Here is a 25188-nt window from a genome sequence, read left to right on the forward strand (position 1 = left end):
GGTCACAGTAAAGGACAGAAGAAGTAAGTGGAGAGTTGATTCACAGAAGGAGAGCCTCTCAGTTTTCACACACCTATTCTGCTTTTTGTTTCACTCAAATCTAATGGATGGTGATAGTGATTGGAAAAATGTTCTAAAAGAATGTAAAACTGAGAAATTAAGAGTTTAAATCTTTGTTAGTGAATGATCTGATAACTGATCAGCAAGTTGATTTATTCTGTATTACTGAAACCTGGCTACAGCCAGAAGAATATGTTAGTTTAAATGAATCAACACCTCCCTCTTATAATAATACTCATATTCCTCCGACCACAGGCCGAGGAGGAGGAGTAGCAGCAATCTTCCAATCAGACTTATTGCTTAACCCTCGACCTAAACATAGTTTTAACTCATTTGAAAGCCCCCCTTAGCCTCTTTCACCCAAGCTGGAAATGTCAAAAAACAGTTATTGTAGTCGTTGTATATCGACCACCAGGCCCTTACTCTGAATTTTTATCTGAATTTTCAGACTTTTTATCTGAGTTGGTGCTTAGCACAGATAAAGTTATTATAGTGAGTGATTTCAACATTCATGTGGATGTTGCCAACGACAGTCTTAGTTCTGCCTTTAATTCTCTCATACAATCAATTGGTTTTACTCAACATGTAAACAAACCCACTCACTGTTTTAATCACACCTTCAACCTCTTTCTGACATATGGCATAGACGATCTAATAATATTTCCTCAAAACCCTCTGTCCGATCACTATTTAGTTACATTTGAATTCTCCATTATTAACTTTACTGAATTTGGAGAAAAGTTCTATTACAGCAGGTGTCTATCAGAAAACTCTGTTAGTAAATTCAAAGAAACAGTTCCTTCGTTATTTACTCCACTGCCATGTGTCGGTACAGTGCACGATAGTTATCAAAACTTTACTCCCACACAAATTGATGATGTTGTTGATAGTGCAGCAGCCTCACTACGTTCCACACTTGACACTGTCGCCCCTCTGAAAAAGAAGACAGTCAAACAGAGGAGGATAGCTCCATGGTTTAATGCACAGACACGTGCTTTAAAACAGACGTCACGTAGATTAGAAAGGAAGTGGCGTTCCAATAGTCTAGATGATTCTCACCTAGACTGGAAAAATTGTTTAATTACATATAAGAAAGCCCTCCCAAAAGCCAGAACCAATTATTATTCTTCACTAATAGAGGAAAATAAAAACAACCCCAGGTTCCTCTTCAGCACTGTAGCCAGGCTGACCGAGAGTAAAAGCTCTACTGAAAAGTCTATTCCTCCAACTCTAAGTAGCAATGATTTCATGACATTCTTTACTAATAAGATTATTACCATCAGAGAAAAAATTTACCAGCTTCTTCCCACTAATAGCACAGACACACTGTCCAGTACAGTAGCTTCTGAACCAACAGTATCGCCTAATTTATATTTAGAATGCTTCTCCCCTATAGATCTGGCTGAGCTGACTTCACTTGTCACTTCATCCAACCATCAACCTGTCTTTTAGATCCTATTCCATCAAGGCTATTTAAGGATGTATTACCTTTAATTAATAGTTCCATATTAGATCAGATCAATTTATCTATATTAACAGGCTATGTACCAAAGGCCTTTAAGGTGGCAGTAGTTAAACCTCTGCTCAAAAAACCGACTCTAGACCCAGATATCTTAGCTAACTATAGACCCATATCAAACCTCCCCTTTATCTCTAAAATCCTTGAAAAAACTGTTGCTAACCAGTTATGTGACTATTTACACAGGAATAGTCTGCTTGAAGACTTTCAGTCAGGGTTTAGAAAACATCATAGTACAGAATCAGCACTACTGAAGGTTACCAACGACCTTCTCATGGCCTCAGACAGTGGACATGTTTCTATTCTCGTCCTTTTAGATCTTAGTGCTGCATTTGATACCATTGATCACAACATTCTGTTACAGAGACTAGAACACATTGGGATTAAAGGAACAGCACTAGAATGGTTTAAGTCCTACTTATCTGATAGATTTCAGTTTGTTAACGTTAATAACAAATCTTCCATTCATACAAAAGTAAATGGACTGTATTTATATAGCGCTTTTCTAGTCATATAGACCACTCAAAGAGCACAGGAAAGTCACATTCACCCATTCACACACAGGTGCTATTTACTACGCATTTTTCTGTCACATACTCATTCATGCACTGTCGGAGGAGCCGTCAGAGGCTAGTTAGGGTTAAGTGTCTTGCCCAAGGACACAACGGCATGTGTACTGGCAAGAGGTGGGATCGAACCGCCAACCTTCGGGTTGGTGGACAAACGGCTCTACGTCCTGAGCCACAGCCACCCCTGTGTGAGACATGGAGTACCACAAGGTTCTGTACTGGGACCGATACTTTTCACTTTATATATGCTTCCTTTAGGCAATATTATAATTTCACCTGTGCAATATCAAGAACATTAGAAACATCCTATCTCAAAAGGATGCTGAAAAACTAATCCATGCATTTGTTACTTCTAGACTGGACTACTGTAATTCATTACTGCTAGGATGCCCCATTAAGTCTGTGAATAGCCTCCAGTTAATCCAAAATGCCGCAGCACGAGTTCTGACAGGAACTAGAAAGAGGGATGCTGCTGGACTATCTTCATGGGACTGGAACCCCCGATTTCGGGAGACCCTTTTCCGGACATTGAGCTCATCTTTCACTCTGTGTTTTGATGACTTTTTTTTATTTAATGCATTCTTTGATTTTTTTAGTTTTTTTTTAAAGTGCATTTGTAAAACGACCCTGATTTTTCTGGTGAATTTTTTTGTAAAGATCTTTTGGCACCACAGAAGCTTTAACTTTGAAATGGAAATGCTCCCCTATCCGTGGCATCATCCAGAGCTGCCTGATTCCTGTGACTGCACCCTCTTCTCTCCTGTAAACCTCGCCACCCCTCTAAAGCTTCCTGTGTTTCAGCCACATAACTGTAGAGCACCAGGGAGCAGGCCGGGCCAGAGAACAAATCGATTGAGAGAAAACACATGTCCAATGAAAATAATGTTTAAGTTTTGATTGTTTTAAGTCAGCATTATAAGATAGTCATAGAGCAAACAAAAATTCCTTAAATTCTGCTTCTCCTCAAGTTACTATATAGCGTTATTCTCACCTTTCACTTTATTTTAAGGCCCTAAAGCTGAAGATTTGACGTTAGATATGAGTCTTAACGACGTACGGTTTCCTTCGAGCAACAAGTAGTTATGATCCAGGATCCGGTCTTGGTATTTAATCTATAAATGTGGTATTAACTTTGCAGTTACCATGAACTAAACTACTCTGCTGAAAGTTAAAAGGTGGTCCTTTCAGGCAGCCCAGTTCTTGTTGTCAGGCAACGGGTCGCTAGGTTACATCCATGGCTGCAGGTCACACAACTTTCAACCAGAAAAACAAAACCAAAAACTTTCAACCAGAAAAACAAGTAGCCTAGGCATTTCTGTCGCTACCATCGAAGACCCTGAAGTCATGTCCTAGTATTTGTATCAGGGAATTTTGAATCTGCTTATATTGTAGTTAAGGCTGATGAAGGAATTTTTAGACTTGTATTATTATTTGCCATGCTAATATGCCAAATACTCCATTGCAAAAACAACTGAGTTACCAGATTATCTGAAAAGGCATTGATAGCTTAAAATAAGTTATTCTTTGCTTATTAAAAATTAACATACTACAAATACTATGACTTACAAGTTCACTGAAAAAATCAAAATTGAAATATCAGATTTAAAATAGTGTTTTTTGTGTCAGGTAAATTTTTTTCTGCATGGAGCAGGAATGACATGGATTGATGACATCAGTATTTCTAAATCTTTGGTTCAAGCCCTGCTTAAGCACATTGTACTTAAAACCTGGCTTAGTCATGTGAATAGAATTAGGCAGTTGCACAAAAATTAAACAATTTTAAACAACACAACTACATATATACTCAATTTATTTTACAAAAATGTAACTTGTTACCACAAATATTTCCTATTAGTCAAAAAGTATAAATATTTACACCAACAAACATCAATATTATGTATTTATCCTAATGGAGGATATTAAATGAATTGTGTAGGATCTTTGGTATCTCGCCACATTCCTCTCATTGCTGTTCAAGCCATGTATCATCAGTTTCTAAAGAAAAACCTGACACATCAAATTGAACATGCACTATTCAAAGTGACAGTGACAAAAACAGATTCATAAATTGATACTGATGCTCTTCGGCCCCCTGGGCCAGTTGCACCAACTGCATGTTTATGCTGACATGATGACATGTGTGGCGGGGCAGATTAAATTTAATATTAATAAATAGGCTATAGTGATCACTCTGACCATCAACCATCACTGGGATCATTGTCCATTGGCAAAAAATTGGCCGCTCACATGAACATATATCGCTATAACCAGGCGTAGATTAGAATAATCTTACAGAGGCAGTAAGCGATTCTAGAGCAATACACGTTTTGTAAAAATCTGAAAATATTTCCTCATGGTCCGCTAGCTGTCGCTTCTGTGCCTACGCCAAATTTTTTTCAGTGTTTTCGTCTCAGTCCTGGCTCTGTAAATCGGAAAAACAAAAACGGTGCGGACCGCACCTCACAACAGTGAGTGCAGTTTATAAACATCACTCATCGACACCTGCTAGTGGGTGGCGCTGGAACTCTGTGGTTTTGGCCTATTGGTTAGTGCGTCGATCTCCCTTACCTGAGGTTGCGGGTTCACGACCTGGCCAGAGCAGTAAAATCACAACAACAACAAAAAAAGAGAGAAAAGCTTTCTCCAAAATCGCTTACTGCCCCTTTATGTTTGATTGGTGCAACCAAAGTTAATTTAATTCTAAAGACTGGTCGTAACTACGACGGTCTTAGCAGTTAAGACCAGTCTTAGTAAAGACCAGTTGGTGCAACCGGTGTAAAAATACAGTAAATCATTTGAATGAACTCAAACACGTTAGTCTAAATGCAGCCATTTCAGATGCAGTTCTTCATAAGGCTTCAGTCATCAGAGTCTCCAGCTTCACCTCCTCTGCAGGAATGAGCAGAGTAAAATTTCTTTTAAAGTACTGCATCTCTATTTTTCCTGACTCGTGTACGAGGGCTATTCCTGAATATGTGTTTTGTTTTCCTGAGTCTCCAAACACAGCCATGTCTGTCACCCTGAAAACAGAAACAGAAACACATACGCCTGATATTAACACAACATGAAAAACATAAACTTCATGACTTGTGTGGTGTCTGGTGCTACCTGTCCGCAGATATCCTCTCAGTGAGCACAGGCTCTGTGTCATTTTTCAGCAAGTCCCATATGTGGAGGTTAGAGGCTGCATCGAGCACACAGAAGACTGTCGGCCTGGTTTGCGCCCACTGCAGTGAGATCACCGGTTCACCTGCTGTACTGTTCCTCCACTCTGCCACAGGCTGCTCCTGGCTGACTGCATGCAACCTGATGCTGCCATCACTACAACCCACCTGGATAAAGGGAAAAAGCAAAGAAGGGACATATATATTCTTTAGACTAGAATCTGAATTCAAGCTTTAAAGGTGCTGGTCGGCAGATTATGTTACTTTTGGACAAAGAGACCAGCTGTTAATGGTAAGCTGAGGTAACAAGCTTCTGGCTGTAGATTTATATTTAACATAGTCAACACATATGTATTTACCAAAATATTGTACTATTTCTTTAGTAATAACAAAAATAATAAAGGCTCTCTCACCAAGAACAAGTTTTGTCTGAAGGGAGAAAAGTGGATTGAGCTGACATCAATAGGTTGGACTTCAGCCTCTTGAAACCTGTAAAACTTTGGAGCAGCCTTCAAACCGTGACTTGTTCCATGACTGACTAGACCCTTGGACATAGATGACATTGATGCACTGTCACTTTATAAAACAGGGGCATGATTTTCTGAATATTTTTACATACTAATACATCATTCTATGGCAGACAAAACTATGCTCACCATATTGGTGCCAATAAAGAAATGATTGGAGTCAGATGGAAGAAACTTTAAATGACGAGCCTGTAATGGCCCCGTTTTCACTGCATCTCCTGGTGACACCCTGAGAGTCATAAAGAGCAAGAGGGGGGGAATAACAAAAACCAGAGGTCAAAGGTTACAACATTCCCAGGCCAAAACAAACTGGGCCACTCTAGAATATGACACTCCATGCATCACATTCACACTGCACATATATGATCATACAATATGTTCCCATCGAATGTCGAGGTGAAAAAAACAACAGCCCACAGAACATAACAAACGAGATCGTATGACCACCACAGAGCAGCTATGTTTCACCGGGCAAAGACTTTGTGGGGTATTTTGAGCCCGGTGGCTGGGAGTGACGGATGCATCGCAAGCTATTTATAAATCTCACCTCTCAGCCGTGAGGAGGGAGGAGCTGTGGAGCAACTTGACTTTTCCCCCAGGCCTTAGTCCTATAAAAGTGAAAGAAAGATTGAAGCTGGTGCCATGTGTGTGATAAAGATGAGTACACACTACATGTTTAATCATGGGACAGTTGTACCTAGATCTGTTGGAGAGCCTGCTTCGTTGGCTCTTGGGAGTTCCACTACCACCTGCAGGACACAGATAGAAAATCAAGTCTGTCGTGGCTTATCCATTCATATCCAAAATATATGAATGGATTGGGGAGTGTCACTCTGAGCCTCAATAATGTCAAAGAATAAAGCCCCCAAAAGTAACCAATGGATTTGTCACTCCAATTATTCTTGGTCTTACTTTTATTTAATCTAATCATGCTGAAAGTTTTCGAACTATAAATGGAAAGCATTATGATACCATAGGGTCAGTTCACCTTGTGCCACATCTTTTAGCCTGTTTTACACTTTTTGGCAAATCAACACCATCACAAATATGCAGAATTAGCTATTAGCTGTTCCCTTTTACAAACTTTTGATTGACAGACTAACTATATGTGTATTGTAATATAGATATATAGTTTATTTTTTCTGTGATTTTTAGTGTTTTTTTACTTACTCTGAGGTAAGAATGTCCTCAGAGATTTGAGTCACATTGAAGCTTAAAATATGTATGTGGTGTCTGTGTGTTTAGATTTGACGGAGTTATGATGCAGACTTTTTCTTTTTAAATAGCCTGTCCCTTTCATCTCAGGCAGTATGAGTTTCTCATGTGTCCCACAACCTTTAACTCTCCTGCCAGTTTGAAAATCTCTGGTTGAGAGGCAAAATATGTGGAATCCATTTTATGGTCCAACCTACCCAGAAATGTAAAACCCCGATATCATCCAGAGAAGCCAGCTGGAACGACAATCCCGACGACTCTGGATTAGGAAACACAATGACACTTAATAAAATACATGACCAACTGTGAATGGCAAAAACACATGGCACACACAAAATGATACAAAGGATCTTAAATTAATGTGTTAACCATTCCATACCTTCTTCAGATACCAAAAGGGGGACCTCTGGCCTCAGCCCCCCTGCTACTGTGGAGGGGACAACCTCTACAGACGACACAGATGAGAAATGTCCTGAGCCAGCCATTACTGCATCTGTGTTGACAAGGTGACAAAAGAGGGCATATCAGCACACACTGAATCATCACTGCTGTTCAGCCTCTGGTCATTCAGTGAGAGAGAGGGCAGGGGGAGTCTTAAATGATTATGCATAGTTTCAATCAATCAATCAATCAAACTTTATTTGTATTGCACCTTTCCAATAGTCGAGTGCAGTTGAAAGTGCTTCCCATTTGACTGATAAGCAAAAAACAAGGCAAAAAAAGATGAATGCTGACAATTAAATAATAATACCTATAATAATAAAACTATTAACAGACAGGTAAAATATAATAACATTTACAACGCACAGATGCAATAAAATAGGTGAATAAATAAAAGTAGTGTCTATAAACCATACTTTAAGAGAAAACCAAGCTGAACAAAAAGGGTTTTCAGCTTCCATTTACAGTTTTCAACACTTTCGCCAACTCTCAGGTGCTCAGGCAAAATGTTCCAGTGGCTTGAAGAATAAAAGCTAAAAGTTGCCACACCAATGGTTTAAGTCGTGCACTTTGCAACATCTAACTGACCCATGCCAGAGGACCAAAGGATTTGCACTGGTTCATACACTTTAAGCACGTGAGATGTGTATGCTGGTGCAAGACTATATTAAGTGCTTTATAAACAAGTAAGAGAATCTTTAAGTCGAAATGGAAAACGACAGTCAACCAATGTAATCAATGTAAGGCCTTACAGGAGTATTGTTGTCTCTTTATTCTGATCCTGGTCAATCAGCTGGAGCTGATTTATAACGTTTTTGGGTAGACCTGATAGTAGGGCATTTCAGTCGTCAAGTAATAGCAGTATAGTGACGGTATTCACACCTTAATAAGAATATTCGCCACATATTGCCCTAATTTTCTTGGAACGTGAGTGCAAAGTGTAAAACACTCAGCAACAAATACAACTGTTTGAAAGATCAATGAATCTTTAAAATCTCTATAGACACGTTCATGGTACAATAAAAGGTTGCTGAAATTGGCATGACCAATGACATGGTATATTTTCAGAGAAATCAGCACCTTCTTTTTTATAATTATATAATTTGTAGTATAACGGTAAATAGAGACAGAAATTCTTTGCATAATTTTCTCAATCATCACAGATGTCATTTATATGACTATTTGATATGTTTTGGTTCCATATATTATTTATATGACTTATTTCCACAAATAGTGGTCTGTTTAGCATTAACACTTTGTAGGAACTATATTACAGTCTGTGTTGTGCAAGTACTAATTTACGTGCTTATTCCTCTCCTGTCTGTGTGATGCGAATGTGTGCTTATTATCTACATTGTCATGTATTTGAACAGTTTGACTGTTGGTCAGATGGGGCTGATGTTGACAGGAGTTAAGACAAATAATTTCCATCAGTAACTAGTATGACTACGGTGTAGTGTATTTCCAGTAGGGAGTGATACATAAACGGAATATAACTATCACTGGAGACATACCAGTGGAGAAGGTAGGTTGTCTGAAGCACCATTCATCCTCCCCTATCTTCAGGAGGCAGTGGTTACTAGCATGCTCCCTCAGGTCCCACAGCACAACAGAGCCAACTGATGTGCCCGCAAACACCAATATGGCCTTTCCAGGGCTGAAACAGCAACACTGCACCTGGGACAGAGGGGTTAAATAAGTTCACATTGGTTTCAGTGCATGTTGTCTTTTAAGTCTGGCCTTTATTGGGATATTTATATCACGAAATATGCAGAATCCACTTTGATTGTAACTGTTATACTTTGTAGGCACGCAGCACAATAGGTCCTGACAAATACTGTTTTGTGTGGTAAAATTGTCAACTCATTGTAGAATTGAACCCTTATTGTCTTTAAAAAAATGTAGATCTCCATTCAATTAAATTTACTTGTAATAAGAAAATAGATACTTCCCTTGATAATGTCAAGAGTTAAAGTCTACAGGTACTTATCCTGCCGTAACATTTTTATTCTGACTTAAATTATTAGCATTTATTACAACATACATTGCTATAATTGAAAAAGGAACCAGAAAATATTACCTCTGATTCATAGACAAGGATCTTCTGAGGTCTAGATGGCTCCCAGATGTTCCAGATGCAGATGATGGTGGAGCTGTCGAGACGCACTGCGCTGGGCTTAGTTGTTGGTGTGTGGACTGACATCACAGTGTTCATCTGGACTTGAGAGAAGTGCAGCAGATTGATTTGTCGACCTGTGATTGACAACAGGAAAAACCACCTGGTTAGTGTATTCATGTGCTGGTTTATACCGTACATTTTAAACAACAATTGTCTTCATCCGAATAAAACCACAAGGTACAATTAACAAGTACTGAATACAGTGCTTTAGGACTTTGCTGGCCTGTACCATAGAGAAAAGGCAACTTGGTGTTGAGCTGTAAACTTCCATCGCTGAAAGACAGTGTGTCTGTTTGAGTCCTCAACTTCCTCAGGGATTTTCTCTCAGCTTGATCTTCTTCCAACAGGACAACCATGACCTTGATTCAGTCACAACACAACGGTATGGTTTTATTTTTTTGTTTCTTTCCTGAGCGAGCAAATTGAGAAAAAAAGCACAGGAAAATATATTTTGCAAGCACAAAATTATATTTTGCAAGACAAATGATATGCAAGCAAAAAAAATTAAATCTATTCTGAGCTCAATAAATGTATTTGCATGTTTAAATAATCCATATTAATGTACAATAATGACTTCTCTCATGCAGTTTTATTCATGTTCACTTACACAAACTCTGGCTCTGTGAGAATATAATGTAGTACTACACTTTATGCAGCCATATTGCTGTTATGTAAATTCTACCGACTTGGTCTACGTGGATTTTGCCTGAATTTCCGACTTGAATGGCCGTTCCATTGCACTATTCCGAGTCGGAGGTTGTTTTTCCCCGTGTTCCGAGTACAATGGAACGCAGCATAACTCATTAGCCGACATGAAGTTCAAGGGTACGGTAAACATTTCAATGGTAAAAGCAAGCTCCACCATACAGAGACATCGTTGTCACACTTTTATGGTTGGGTTTGTTGCTAGTGTAGTACTTCTCAATAACACACCAAATAAAACTTGTTTTTCTTAAAACAAGATTGATATCATACGGACTTGTGGCTTCTACTGGTGCACATACCATCGTATCACAATCTCATAGCTCGTGTTTAGTCTACCTTGGATGGTTACGACATTATGGCTTATCAAAATGCTTGATTCAGAATATAAATGGGATTTTCACTTCTGGAACCCGTTGGGCTCTATTCTTGTGGAAACATCGTGATTGGACACCAAACAGCCAATCAGGACTGACCTTCTCCGATTGGTTGATTTTGTGGCAGATAGGTCAATCCCTGTGCTATGTTGAGCAAGCTTGCACGCTAAAGCTGCAACAATTAATCGATAAGTATTCGACTACTGAATAAATATTAAGATAATCGATTAATCATTAAAGTAGTTTTTATGAAAGAAAGGTCAAATTCTCTGACTTCAGCTTCTTAAAAGTAATTTTTTTCTGGTTTCTTTGCTCCTCTATGACAGTAAACTAAATATATTTTTGTGTGGACAATACAAAACATCATTGTGGGATTTACGAAACATGATCGACACATTTCTCACCATTTTATGACTTTATATGGACCGAACAACTAATCGATTAATCGAGAATATAAATGACAGATTAATCAATAATGAAAATAATCGTAAGTTGCAGCCCTAGTGCAGGCAAACTTTAGTGAGCACAGAGGGAAGAGGTTGAGAGAGAGCGAGACACTGATAGAGCGAGCTACAGTCTCACAGCGCACAGAGCCAATGTATTTTTCAGTGAATGAACATAAATAAAACTGAGTGAGAGGGGTTATTATTGCACGTTAATATGGGTTATTTAAACATACAAATACATTTATTGAGCACAGAAGATATTTGTATTCACTAAAACAAAATACTTTAATATAAATAATCATTTCTCTTGCAAAATATAATTTTGTGCTTGCAAAATATATTTTCCTGTGCACTTTTACTCGATATTGTTTGCTCAGGAGAGAGACACAAAAATAACACCATACAACGGGAGTTAGTAAAGTGTACCAGACACACAAAGACTTCATGCAAGGAGTAAGGAAGTGTAAAGTTCTTTACACTGTGTAAGTGTAAAGTGATAACCTGTGAGGCTGAATGCAGAAATGCTGCCAGACGCTGGGAATCATAGTTAATTTCACTGTTTTTTTCTCGTGCTTCCTGAGAAAGGTTTGGATCTGTAAAAGCATCATAAACACTGTTATTGAACTTGACATGCAAACACTGAGTTCATCTGAGAATGATCTTGGCGTTTCCTCACCTCCACAGGCTCCATTGTGCTCTGGAGGATGCTGTGTCCACTTCTCACACACCTCTATCTCCTCCGTTTGAATATCTCGATCTGCATTATCCTCATTACATTGAACATAGGCCTGTGAAGGAAGAAGTTGTCACGTATTATTTTGACATGGACTCTTTCTCTTTTCTCTATTACAGTTTGGTTACAGGTATCTGTGAGAAGAAAGAGACAACAGAATAAATACAGACCTGTTTGGTATTTTCAGTTCCAAAGGTTCGAATATACATGTCATACTCATTTACAGGGGGGAGATCTAACAGGGAGATTTTCATTGAGAAATCCAGATCAATTAATCGAAGCAGCTCTGTGCTGCGTTTCCTGTCAACAGAAAAAAAACAACCCCCCCCCCAAAAAACAAATTGAAGGCACAATTAAAGAACACATGCTATGCTATGGGCTTGGACAAAATGCCCCATCCACAAAAAATTTGTACAATATTGATTGTTCTAGGGGTATCCAGCCACATTACAATGATCCATTGTCCATTTAACATGAACAAGTGTTCAAAAGTGATCTTACTTCTGTTTTGTGGCAACTTTCTTGCTGACTTCGCGCTGCTTTGCTGCCACAAAGTCAATAAACCTCCCACGATGAGAGTCTCGACTCTGGTTCTTTTCAGACCCTGTACAGAGAGCAGCAAGCAAACATCATATGTCCCATAATTTGAGACAAATCTCGTCAGGATTAAGTGCAAGTTTTAAAAGATATCTCTAAGGAAGATGAAACATTAAGTAGAACTGTACCTCTGGACCATTTAGGTCCATCTTCCTCCCCTCTCCTCATACTTTGTGAGAACTGAGCTGAACCAACTCTCTCATTCTCTTCATCCATTGCTCTCTGAATTGCTTCGATCTCCTTTCTCTTTTGGGACAGAACTTCCTCTTTTTCTTCTCCCACTTGTGGAAGCACTGGCTCCTTATCATCCTCACCTTCATCTTCACTCTGATCCAGCTCCTCAAAATCTTCCTCATAATCCTTTGAAGAGAGAAACAACATCCATCACTTCTTACATATAACATGTTTAATGCAATTTTTTTTAATTAAACAAGATGCAATAAGCATTATGTTCACATATTTTAAGGATAAAATGGATGCACTCGTGCTTAGTAGTAAGCTCTGAATACTCACCAGTTTCTTAGAATGTAAATCGATTACAGCATGCAAAAGTAACACAAAAATAAGTAAATCAATGTTTTTTTTAAATTAAAAATAAACAGAAGATAAAATAACAATATAAATTAATGAAACAGCATGTATTCTTTTTCATAATAAGATACATTTTTGTTGTTGTTTTGTTGTTTTTTTACCTCAAAATCATCTTCATACTCCTGGTCAGCCAAATCATTGACAACCTGGGGATGTGATAAGAAAATGCATTAAGTATACATGAAGGACATACTTTAAATACTACAGTGAAGCGGGCAGAAACTCCTAGGTATGATGTTACTTTCTAATCAAGATGAAGTTGAAAGAAGGAAAAATACCAGTTCAGTAATGAGTACAGATAGTAGGTGGCTCACAGACCAAACAAAGATAGAGTTCCCAGTGATTGCAACCAGAAATATATATATTCTTTTATATTTTAGCTCATAATTTGGTAAAAAATGCTGCAGTATGAGCTAAAACCAGGTTTAATTTTGTGAAAGCAAAGCAAAGCAAAGCATAACTGGGAGATTGAACTCCATTGTACCTGGCATAATATTATATGTAATTTAAAGTTTATGGTTTTTATTAAATAAGAAAACCACACCACCAAACAAAAAATAGCCCACATGAATGCAAGGGTGGATTTCTATTTCCTTGAAAGTTGTAAGTAACTAATCTGGACATCTTATTGGCTCTTCTGTGTCTCCTATATCTTTCACATTAGTTGTCCAGTGCTCAGACACAATCTCAACTTCCTGGATGGCAAAAGTGACAGATGGGAGAAGGAAGCCATAAAAACCCATCAGGGAACCCATAGTAATACATCAATGTTATGAAGGTTATACAAGCAATTTATTGGTCTACTAACCTCTGTTTTGACTGTATTAATCTCGTGCCCGTGACTCTTGTCAGAGGCTGATTTCTTGGAGGTGCCTTTGTCTCTGTGAATTCTTTCTAGGTCCTCTTCTTCTCTGTGCCTTCTGTCTCTGTGTTTTCTTTCTTGATGTCCTTCCTCTCTGTGCTTTCTCTCTTTGTGTTTGTCCCATTCAGCTCGCTCTCTGTCACCACGATGATGCCTTTCCTCCTCACCCGACCTCTTCAAGTCTCTGTGCTCCCTGGATTCACTGTCATGCTTTGGCTTATGATCCTAGTGAGTAGGAAGAACAATGAAACCAGAAGCACACTCACCAGTACAGGTAAACAATGCATCTCAAATACTGCAAAAAATATTTACTGATTTATTTGCCTATTCTTAAAATGCAAAATAGAGATGGATAATCAATATTAACAAAGACGCTTACGCCATATCCTCTCTCTTTTTGTTTCCTTTCTCTCTCCTCTGTAAGTCTTCTGTGTTCTTCTCTGTACTCTAAAATCAGAATTTTAAAATTATTGACCACATTATGACACCCTGATCGTGTAAATATGGCGTGATAAATGAACACACTGTTGTATCTTTACCGCTTTCATCTTTCTGTTCTGAATGCTTCCTGCCTGCAAGTCTTCCTTTGTCATTCCTCTTTTCTTCACGTCCATCTTTGGGTCGCTCTCTCTCCCGATGCCGCTCTCTCTGGTCTCTGACTCTGTCTCCACTTTCCTCATGTCGCCTTCTCTCCCTTTCAGTCCTGTGCTCTCTGTGATATTCTTCCCTACTTCTTTCCTTGTCCCTCTCTTCTCTCTTTTTGTCCCTGTCCTCCCCATTGCGTCTCTCTCTATCGCTAACCCTGTCTTTCTCCTTATCTCTGTGCCTTTCCTTCTCTCTCTCCCTATCATGCTTGTCCTCTCTTTCCCTTTTTTTGTCCCCATTATCTCTGTTATCATCACTGTACATATCTCCATCCCCCAGTCTGTCCGTTTCCTTTTTCCTCTCCTTGTCCCTTTCCTTATCACCTCTTCTGTCCTGTGAGGCATGTTTACTTAGCTCAAAAGATCTTTCTTTTCTATCTACATCTCTTCTCTCTCTTGTACTTTCCCTGTGCTTGTCTCTTTCTCGTCTGGACTCCCTCTCTGGGTCTCTGGGGCGTCTCTCCAAAGATTCTCCACCACGGTGCTTTCTCTCACTGTCATCTCGCCTCCTGACATTTTCATCACCTTGTTCGCCCTCCTAAGAAATGAAAAAATAAAACAAGTAGTGTCACTTTGATATAAGCTTGTGATGTATTCACATTGTTATTAGAAATTCAGAAATCCATTCTGCTGTGCTTTTAACTCTCAAAAACTTACCCTGATATGTCTTCTCAGGTCAGCTGGTCTCCATGTGTCTTCTTTGGTTATTTTCTAAATAAAACATTATCTAGTAAAAAATATATCTTCAGGACACCATATCAAACACATAAGAAACAGTAAGACACCGTGCGACAACGTTTAACAAGTAGTTACCAAAGCGGACACAACACTTTCAACTGAAAAACACTTCCCGACTATAGCCTGCAAAGCTAAGAACAAAGATGAAGCACTTACCTTTCCACTATGCATGTTCTCATCTGTGTTATTAACAGCTGGACTGTTTTCAGTCACTTAAAACTAGCTCATTTTTGAAATGATGGCAGCACCAATGTAGCGGCACAAGGTTGTTTCTGCTGAAACGAGATCTTTGTTTGTGTAGTTCGCTTCGTGCATGAATTTAACTAAAGTCCATATTTACCTGCGTTAGGGTGTAATAAGTCACAAGAAAGCAAACGAAGGCATGGCCCACCCTACTCTGCCTCTGACTGGTGGACTCTGATATTCTCATAATAACTCTAACCAATAACCACTCCTCGTCTTACCAAACTTCACACACAACGAGTACTAGCCAATCCGAGACAGAGTATGGCGGGTCATTTTTCCGCTATCCGGGGAAAAAAGTTGGCTTAATGATACGCTTCAGAGGCGATATAGAACTGGATAAACGTTATGTCGATTGAAAAAATAATTTGCGTATACCTTCCACTACACTACTGATTAAGACTCTTAAGGACACCAAATCAAACAGGGAGACACCGTACTACAACGTTACCACAGCGGACACGACACGTTCTACTGAAAAACACTTCCCGACTATAGCCCTCAAAGCCTAACAAAGATGAAGCACTTACCTTTTCGTTATGCATGTTCTCATCTGTGTTATTAATAGCTGGAGTGTTTTCAATCACTGAAAACTAGCTCATATTTTTGTACTGACGCCGCCATGATGGTATAGCTCTTTCGCGGCGCGCACGCGCAGTCTGTCGGAACCAAGGCGATCGCTTCCCTTCGGCCTGACAACAGGCTTTTTAGTTGATAGCCGAGCAGTCGCTGGAATCAACACCCAGTTGCCATGGCAACTCCTTAGTACTTAAAAATTGTATATATATATATATAATTATCATATTGTTTGACGACAAGTTACATACATTTGTTTTCTCATATGTTGTTTAAGAAGAGCAATTTCTAATGCACTTCGACGTTGTTGCTACAATGTATTATTTCAAGCTGGTTTGCCGCCACTGAGCACCAGATGGCGGTATTCTTCATTCTTTTTTCTTTTCAGCTCCGTGTGCACCTGGGAGCTCACAGCACAGGGGGCCAGTGCGTTTTTGGAAATGATCATTCTTTCCCCGTATGGAGACAGACTGACTGTGATCTGGACCGGCTCAGCAGACTCATTTGAACAAGGGAGTTCATTTTTTTTGCTTGTAGTCGAAGCCTAAACTAAAGTGGCCAATGCCAGCGATTCCCCTGCATGCAATGGGCTGGTGTGCAGGTGAGCTAACGTGAGAACAGGATCGTCACCGCTCCGGTGCCTTCGCACATGGGAACCGAGTCACAAGACCGTATCCCCCGTTTAACAGTTTGAACTCCGGGACACCAAAGCATGTCGAGAGACAGCATGACAGCCGTGCGAGGAGCCCACTCACCCAGTACGAGCCCCGCGTCATCCAAAGAAAATGGACATATTGCGCCGAGCCCTGCTCAGCCCAGCGACAACTTTGCCCATCTCTCAGCGGGGAACATACCGGATGACACCCCGGTGTCCTCGACCAGCGAGCTGACGCAGACATGGGTTGACTTTGCTAAAACATTTGTTCTTATTTTTCCAATTTACGCCCTGGGCTATTTTGAGTTCAGCTTCAGCTGGCTGTTGATGGGACTTGCTATCTTGTTCTGGTGGAGGAGGAACACGGGAGGGAAGCACAGCCGACTGAGCCGAGCTCTGGCTTTCTTTGAGCATGAGGAGAGAAGTGTCAAGCAGAGTCTTACGACCTCGGATTTACCACCGTGGGTAAGTGTCCCTGTGGAACACAGCAGAGGAAATACTGTCCACGGGCGCATATCAGCTGTTTTCTGAGCCTGTGTGAGGTATTTCTGTGAAAGATACTTTTGAGTTGCCGGGGGGGGGGGGGGGAATCAGCTGCCAAGAGCAGGAGGAGCAGAGTTGAGCTGTAAAGCTACGATGGAGCAGCTGTTCCTCCCAGCAGTGACATTAGACTGAGCCCCAGTCTAAATACAGCAGGGTACAATGGGGAACCAGACACCACGCTGGGAATGAAACATGCCCACAGCGTCCCTGTTATTTTGGGATTCAGACTGCTATCTGTCTGTTCACTCACTCTATTTCAGCGACACTATCTTGGCAAAAGTCTTCGATAACACCGGGGCTCTTGACTTTTCATCGCCAGGGTTAATAGTTTAGTGGTTAGGATTTAACTGGGACCTTCTCAGAAGCCCCAGTATGTAAATCAACGAGATAACATGGGTTGCATTTAATAAAATGCTACCCAATATAAAAATACACCTCATATAATAATACAACAATTTGATTATCAAAACAAATATATTGTGTTGTAGTATTAGTATGATACTTACTAGGGATGGCCCAATCCAATATTTCATATTGGTATCAGGGCAATATTGGGCAAAATGACTGGATCGGATATCGGAAGAAATAAGAATGGTAAAACATACCTAATAAATGCCTATTTACGTATCTACTTAGCCTTGAACGACATTCTGGCATCATATTTTTATGTTCATTTATTATTATTTAATTAACAGTTTACAGTTCAATTTGTTTATTACTTGTTTGAACGGTGCTGACCATAAACCATTCTGCCAAAAGTTCTGTGAGATATAAAACAGCAGAATTCCATAACTCAGTTATGTTGCTGGCTATGTATGTCTTCCTTTAGGGGAGTTGATTATTAGGGCCCGAGTGCCGCTGGCGAAGGCCCTCTTGTTTGTTTTACAGTTGAGCATGAGGTTTTAGATGACTAGGTTAGGCAAAGTGCATCCTGAACATTGCATTATTAACATATTATTTTACGAGTGGGGAAAAGATCGTATCAGAATAGTATCAGATGGGTATTGCCAGATACTCATGGTTGCAGGATCGGAATCGGATCGGACACGAAGAGCTTATACAATGATTATAAAATATGAATTTATATTCTATAAATGGATCCATAGATCAATTCAAATCAAATTGATCCATAGATCAATTTATTGATTAAACGATCCATCTTTTAGAATACCTGCTGACTTGGATGTTCAGTGATAAACCGTATCTAATTTTTTTAGTGCAATTTGTAAGCTTTGGGTAGAAAATCTGAGAGAATTGGAAGATTTAATTTCAAATAAAGTCTCTGGGGTCCAATCACTGAGTGAATGGTTAGATTGCATTTTATTCAGTGGTATCCAAGGACAAAACACAGCTCAACTGAACTGCACATTTGAATGAGCTTAAAGTCTCAGCTGCTTAACACATCAAAAGATCGTATCAGAATAGTATCAGATGGGTATTGCCATCAGAATAGTATCAGATGGGTATTGCCAGATACTCATGGTTGCAGGATCGGAATCGGATCGGACACGAAGAGCTTATACAATGATTAGAAAACATGAATTTATATTCTATAAATAGATCCATAGATCAATTAAAATCAAATTGATCCATAGATCAATTTATTGATTAAATGATCCATCTTTAGAATACCTGCTGACTTCTACTTAAGTTAACTGTACGGGATGTTCAGTGATGAACCGTATCTAATTTTTTTAGTGCAATTTGTAAGCTTTGGGTAGAAAATCTGAGAGAAATTGGAAGATTTAATTTCAAATAAAGTCTCTGGGTTCCAATCACTGAGCGAATGGTTAGATTGCATTTTATTTAGTGGTATCCAAGGACAAAACACAGCTCAACTGAACCGCACATTTGAATGAGCTTCAAGTCTCAGCTGCTTAACTCATCAAACAAACTTTTGTTTTACTCAGACTCATCCCAGATTAACAGCCTAACTAGAATGTGATGTTCAATGCAGTCTTGTGTTATGAGAACAGCTAAAAGCTTATTCTGCTGACACATGGCTGCGTATGCACTGAGGCTATTAAATGGGGGAGAGCAAAAGTATCTAATTTAGAAGAAAGAGGCATCATTAAATGACCTCGGCCCACCCCTGTTTCTAGTCCCTGGTTTATAGGAGACAAAGTAAGTCAAACACTACTTTACATATATCATGAGTCATACGGAGAGTGGCTGTGCATTCATCACAGGAAATTAGACAACGCAATCCAGGGCTTCACAATGAATGACCAATATACTTTAGACTGACAAGCTGGGCACATATTGGTGCTGTCATTGGAAGTGGAGATTTTCACGTGTAAGAGTTATAACTCCTAAATCTTGGCGCTGTGGGCCAGTTTCTCCCCACTAGGCAAATGAGATTTGACAGAGATGGTATTGCTTCCACAAAACCTTTTTTATTGCCCTGCTCCCTTTCCCAAATGTTGTTTGCCAAATTGCACTCCTCCTTGTTCAGGTTTAAATCCTTAGCTGTATTCATCCAAGGTGAGTCATTGCCTGGCTGGTGTGGCAGATATTTATACTAAATTGTGTTCTTTTTTTTAGTTTAATGTCGCACAGGAATACAAATGAAACTATAGCTTCTGGTACATTTATATAATTTACAACACTGTAGTCTGCTTAACCTTTATCAGGTATATGTGCAAGCATTAAACAGTTCCTAACACAGTACACTCCTTAGCTATTTTATTTGACACACCTATGCAGTGTAGTGCAATCTAATGCAAAATATTTACCCCTAATTCTACATGTATATGGCCAGTTTTAGTTAAAGCTTTCAGAGAGATGTTATTTCAACTATACGTTTACTACGGAGGCAGAAATCTATACTGTACATTTCTGACAGTGTCATTCAAAACGGAAGATTATTATCTTTCATCTGAGAAAGTGGCAACTGGGGGTATATACCATTAAACAGTAGATGCTGGCTTAATAATGCAATCAGTGGACCACAGATATTAGTTCAGTAGTTGAATGAAACACACTGCCATCCAAATGATAAGGTAAAGAAGGTGTTCTTTGATACATCATATACTATCAAAAAAGGTTGAAAATGACAAAGAAAATAACGGGTCAAATGTCTCTATTCTATTATCATCAATCTTAAATAATAAATTAAATGCATGATGGTATTACATGCATCATACGTAGAACACCAGCAATACATTTTCTATTGTATTCAAAATAGTTGTTCTTTCTACCACACCTCTCACAATTCATTTGTGCAGAGAAATTTTCATTTCTGTGTGTCACAAGTGGCAAAGTTTAAGAAAGGCTTTGCAACTATACTGAAAGTTTTTTTTTTTTTGGTGGAGTCAGATTGTCTGAATTGTAGTAGCGCTGTTATTGCATTTCTGTCAGTGTGACTTTCGAGATGTAAGTTTTAGAGGTAAGCATTGTGTGTCAGAAAAAGAGATGCAACTGTATATGTCAGCTGATTCAGATACTGTGTCTGCCTTGTTTAGGGATCTGGTCTTTTTAGGAGCCTAATTAACTATTTAAGTTGACTCGACTGTTAATTTTTTACTTTCAGGACAAACACCTGAATTACTCTTCAGTGTAGCACCACCACAGCAACAGTGGCTGGATCTTAATAACTAAGATGCTTTGCTCTCATTTTCTTGTTTTTTTCTTGGGCGACACTTACAAACACATTTCCTGTTTGGTGAATCCTACATCGCGTCACCTATTTTCTGAATAAGGTCAAAGTGTCAGGTGATATAATGAAGTCTTACTAGTGTCAGGGTCGAGAGAACTGTATTATTTTCACCTCACATTAGAACTGTATGCCTGATTCTGTCATACTAACTTGAACTTTGTGCTCCCCATCTTCTTGCTCTTGTCAAAACTTTATCCACCATGACATAAATGCTTGATAAGCACTTTTGCGGCCTCCATGAGGAGAAGTGCTGTCTCCTGTAGCTGTCGCAGCGAGTGTCATATCTCACCAGCACTCCAGCGGTTTGCATCACTTCATCTTCATCTTCATCTGTTGAAGTGAATAAATGCCCTGAATTGGCAGCCTTGTTTATTAAGGTGTTGGTTGCACACCTTTGTGCCTGTTATTGACTTTATTCCAGGCATTTCCTTTAGCTCATGTTAAATCAATGCCTGATGTAGTTTGGTCGTTCAGAGACATTAGCCTCATAACACAAATAACACAAGAGCGCTTTGCTCACACTCAACATGTGAGGAAAATTGTACAATTGTATTGTTTTTACTGATCTGATGTCAGTTATGGTATACCAGCTGATGATGATAATAGAAAGGTCATACAATCAATAAAGACATACCATTTTTAACTTCCCGATACCAAAACCTGGACTTTGCATATCAGCCGATACCGAGTACCAATCTGATACCAGTGTAATTAGAAAAATAACATATGTAACTTATTTTAACACCTGTTAGCAACTAACCTGTATGGAATTAATGATTGATATCATTGTTGTTTGGCCTGTCTCAGGTTAAACCCTTTGAAAAACAAATATATACAGAGAATGAATGCCTTAGATTAAATTGCTGATATTTCCGCTAGTTGTGGCTAACTACACTACCAGAAATCACTTATTCTTTGCCTCTCTATAAATTGTACTTGCCACAGACAGTAAACAAGCACATCTGCTGTTTTGGAGCAGCGAGGAAGAAATGATTTCCGGTAGTGTAGTGGTCAATTTTGCCATAAAATCTCACACAGGCATTCATAATGCTTTAGATCATGATCTCTTTAGATTTAGGTGATTCTGCTGACTTGGCATTTGTGTTTGTAAGTAAAAAGGTTCAACTATTGTATGGATTAAACTTGGTGCAGATTTTTGGATGAATCGTAATACCTTCAATACCTGAATCCCAGAATTTTCATTTTGTGCTATCATCAGGTCAAAGTATGAATTTTTCCAGTACTTTGATTTATGACTTGCTAATAACTAATGGTATTCTCATCAGCTGTTTAGTGCTAATTGTCGAAATATCGGTATCCTAACATGTTAGCATCGTCATTGAGCATTTTGGCATTAAGTCTAAGCACTGGTGTGTGAAATTACAGTCTCAGAGAGCTGCTGTGTAGCTGTAGACTCTGTCTTGTGTTAATGATGGTGCAGTTTTCCATTAAAACACATTCATACTGCTATTTACAGTGCCTTTTTTGTCACATTTATACACATCAATAAACTGCCGTTGCACATTCAGTCCTCAGGAAACATAATAATGTATCAACCTTCTGGTTTTCATCAGGACAATTCTGCACCCAAGCATCTGGTATTACATCCCAAAAAATAATTTCACTCATTTAAATGCAAGTTTATAAAAATTGACAATCAAATGCAAGCTTTTAATTTTACTCATCACACAGAAACTTTGAACGTACAAGTTAAAGTCAGATAATTAGTGGGGGAAAAAAAATCTCACCACATAGATTAAACAGTATGTAGCACTTGCATGATTACAGTTATTGAAACCAACATAGTGATTATCTCCTCTGTTTTCTCCATCGTAGGTGCACTTCCCAGATGTAGAGCGAGTGGAGTGGCTAAACAAGGTAAAGAATTGAGCGGCTGTCACTTGCATTTGTTTGCTTGAATGAAAACTGGAGTAAATAGGATGTCTGCTGCCTCTCTGTTCTTCCCACTGGGACTGTGAATGTTGCAGCACTTTACACTGCAGCACACTTGAGTTAACATGCAGCCCTGTTTCTCTGGCACAGTAAAATGCATTAACCCTTGTGAATCCCCATGGAACCAACCTGGATGTAAATTTGAAAGCCCTCATCAGTATGCAGGCATCAAAATTTAATTTGAGTTTAATTTGAGTCTGACAAGATTTTACTTTTAACTATATTGTTCAAATTGTGAGAGATGTACCTGTATGAAGCAGTGAAAATAAGCTTGATGTTCTGACATCTGTATACCATGAAGCATCTTACAGTATCATGAAATGCACAAGTACATGACCCTTTGAATAATTTCATTGTGCAAAAGAGAACCAGTACTTAGTTATCATCATCAAAAGTCTACTATAATTTATCTCTGAAGTTCAGTGCTCCTCCTGTATCCCCTCAGACAGTGAAACAGATGTGGCCCTACATCTGCCAGTTTGTGGAGAAACTCTTCCACGAGACGATCGAACCGGCGGTGAAGGAGTCCAACTCCCACCTCAGCACCTTCTGCTTCAGCAAAATTGACATAGGAGACAAAGTGAGCACCCCTCAGTGTTCCTGCATGGTGTTCACAGTGATCTTATGTTGTCCACTTTATCCATTTAAGGGTCACGGGTGGGCTGGAGCCTCCCAGCTAACATTGGACGAGAGTCCTGGACACCCTGGACAGGTCGCCAGCTTATCACAGCGACAAACAACCATTCACTCTCACATTTTAGATTTAGATTTTTAGAATCTAAAATCATTCACTAGATTTTAGAAACTCTCTACAGCCAATTTACCTAACCCCATTCTGCATGTCTTTGGACTATGGGAGGAAGCCAGGAGAGAACCCATGCATACACGGGGAGAACATGGAAACTCCACACAGAAAGGTTGGTTTGAACCGGGATTCGAACCCAGAACCTTCTTGCTGTAAGGCGAAGTTGCTACCCACTACACCACCATGCAGCTTGTCACATGTTGTTCCAGTGGCAAAACAGACTACTAGTCAGGCAGCAGGTGCCATTGGGACAGCTGGCGCGGGTGTGTGGGAGCTTGAATTTGAACATATATACATGCTGACCATGTGCTTGTTTCATAAATAGTTTCCATGTGAGGTCAGCAGAGGGGCCGACCTTGTGCTAACAACGTGGGCTGGACAAATGGACTGGATGGTTGCAGTTGCCATAATGTTTTTTTGTCTGTTCCGGTATAGCCCCTGAGGGTCAACGGGGTCAAGGTTTATTCAGAGAACGTGGATAAGCGACAGATCATCATGGACCTACAGATAAGGTGAGCCAATCAAAACTCTGTTTAAATGATTGTTGTTACTAGCTGTGACAACATTGATGGGAAAGTGTATGTGTGTGTGTGCGCGCGCGTGTGTGTGGGTGTGAGTGTGTGTGTGTTGTGGGAACTAGTACGGAGGCACTTTGCCAGAGTACATTAGCAGGTGTTTATACTGTATGTCTCGGGACAAATGTTAAACTTACTTTGTTTTAACAAAGAAGTCAGTCAATTAATGGCCTTTTTATTTTTCATGCTGTCCATTCTGTGATCTTACAAACAGTAACAGCATGGTAACTCCACCACTTATAATGGCAACTTCTGTGAAGCTTCTGCTGATAAAAAACTTGACCATCATCATTGTCAAAATCTGTGTGTGATTTCATGAACACCTTAAGAATTATAACTTCAAAGGACTGGGTAAAATTTTAAAATGACTGAATTAGCTCAGAAATTCCAGTCATGTCGCATCTGAAGGAAACACTATAATGTATGTTTGTGTTTATAAAGCAGGCATCTTTTTTTGTCTGTTTTATTTTTGTCACTCAGCTTTGTTGGCAACACAGAGATTGATGTTGACATCAAACGCTACTACTGCAAAGCTGGCATTAAGAGCATCCAGGTAAGGAAATACCTTTTTGTCTGTCTTGTTTTGCATCCCACACATTTTTCCTCCCCGGTGGTTGTCAGAAAAGGAACCAGAAGCATTGTATATACGTAAAGTGACACTGACTTCAGGTGAAGGTCAGTCCGGACTTTCTTTCAGCACTGCCTGGACTGTTTTGTACAGCAGATAATAACAGAATTCACAATATGTTTGGAAAAGACACCTTTTATTACGTTTATAAATGCAAAAAGCTTTTAGCAATATAAGTGTATAATTTA

General features: G+C 39.3%; 2 protein-coding genes across 6 annotated transcripts in view; one reads left to right on the forward strand and one right to left on the reverse strand.

The window, feature by feature from the left end:
* Positions 1–3941: 3941 nt before the first annotated feature.
* On the reverse strand, positions 3942–16275 carry dync2i1 (dynein 2 intermediate chain 1). 3 transcript variants are annotated; one of them, XM_035619542.1, is made up of 23 exons: positions 16138–16275; positions 15284–15337; positions 14522–15164; positions 14362–14429; positions 13929–14207; positions 13222–13266; positions 13043–13048; positions 12658–12889; positions 12434–12536; positions 12103–12232; positions 11876–11987; positions 11701–11792; positions 9904–10033; positions 9576–9748; positions 9010–9172; positions 7434–7547; positions 7252–7313; positions 6537–6588; positions 6387–6447; positions 5969–6068; positions 5726–5857; positions 5257–5480; positions 3942–5168 (listed from the first exon to the last, which is right to left on the reverse strand). In XM_035619542.1, the coding sequence occupies exons 1-23, from the start codon at positions 16150–16152 to the stop codon at positions 4997–4999; spliced, it is 3162 nt and encodes a 1053-aa protein (XP_035475435.1). In that variant the 5' UTR covers positions 16153–16275; the 3' UTR covers positions 3942–4996. The 3 variants fall into 3 exon arrangements, with proteins under 3 accessions (XP_035475435.1, XP_035475436.1, XP_035475437.1); XM_035619543.1 differs by lacking the exon at positions 13043–13048; XM_035619544.2 differs by lacking the exons at positions 14362–14429; positions 15284–15337; positions 16138–16275 and having other exon boundaries at positions 14522–14756.
* A 287-nt stretch (positions 16276–16562) lies between these two features.
* esyt2b (extended synaptotagmin-like protein 2b) overlaps positions 16563–25188 on the forward strand; it is a 31847-nt gene continuing 23221 nt past the window's right edge. For all 3 annotated transcript variants that reach the window (XM_035619713.2, XM_035619714.2, XM_035619715.2), the window contains exons 1-5: positions 16563–17303; positions 22876–22917; positions 23438–23572; positions 24233–24309; positions 24853–24925. In XM_035619713.2, coding sequence (XP_035475606.2) covers positions 16896–17303; positions 22876–22917; positions 23438–23572; positions 24233–24309; positions 24853–24925 — 735 coding nt within the window. In that variant the 5' untranslated portion in view covers positions 16563–16895. The remainder of the gene's footprint in view (positions 17304–22875; positions 22918–23437; positions 23573–24232; positions 24310–24852; positions 24926–25188) is intronic.

The sequence above is a fragment of the Scophthalmus maximus genome, chromosome 21, assembly GCF_022379125.1.
Source record: "Scophthalmus maximus strain ysfricsl-2021 chromosome 21, ASM2237912v1, whole genome shotgun sequence".
NCBI lineage: Eukaryota > Metazoa > Chordata > Actinopteri > Pleuronectiformes > Scophthalmidae > Scophthalmus > Scophthalmus maximus.

Coding starts and splice junctions, on each gene's coding strand:
- dync2i1 (XM_035619542.1), bottom strand. Junction 14,430..14,521: donor AGAACAGAAAGATGAAAGCG/GTAAAGATACAA, acceptor TTCTGATTTTAG/AGTACAGAGAAGAACACAGA. Junction 12,233..12,433: donor AAAGTTGCCACAAAACAGAA/GTAAGATCACTT, acceptor TTCTGTTGACAG/GAAACGCAGCACAGAGCTGC.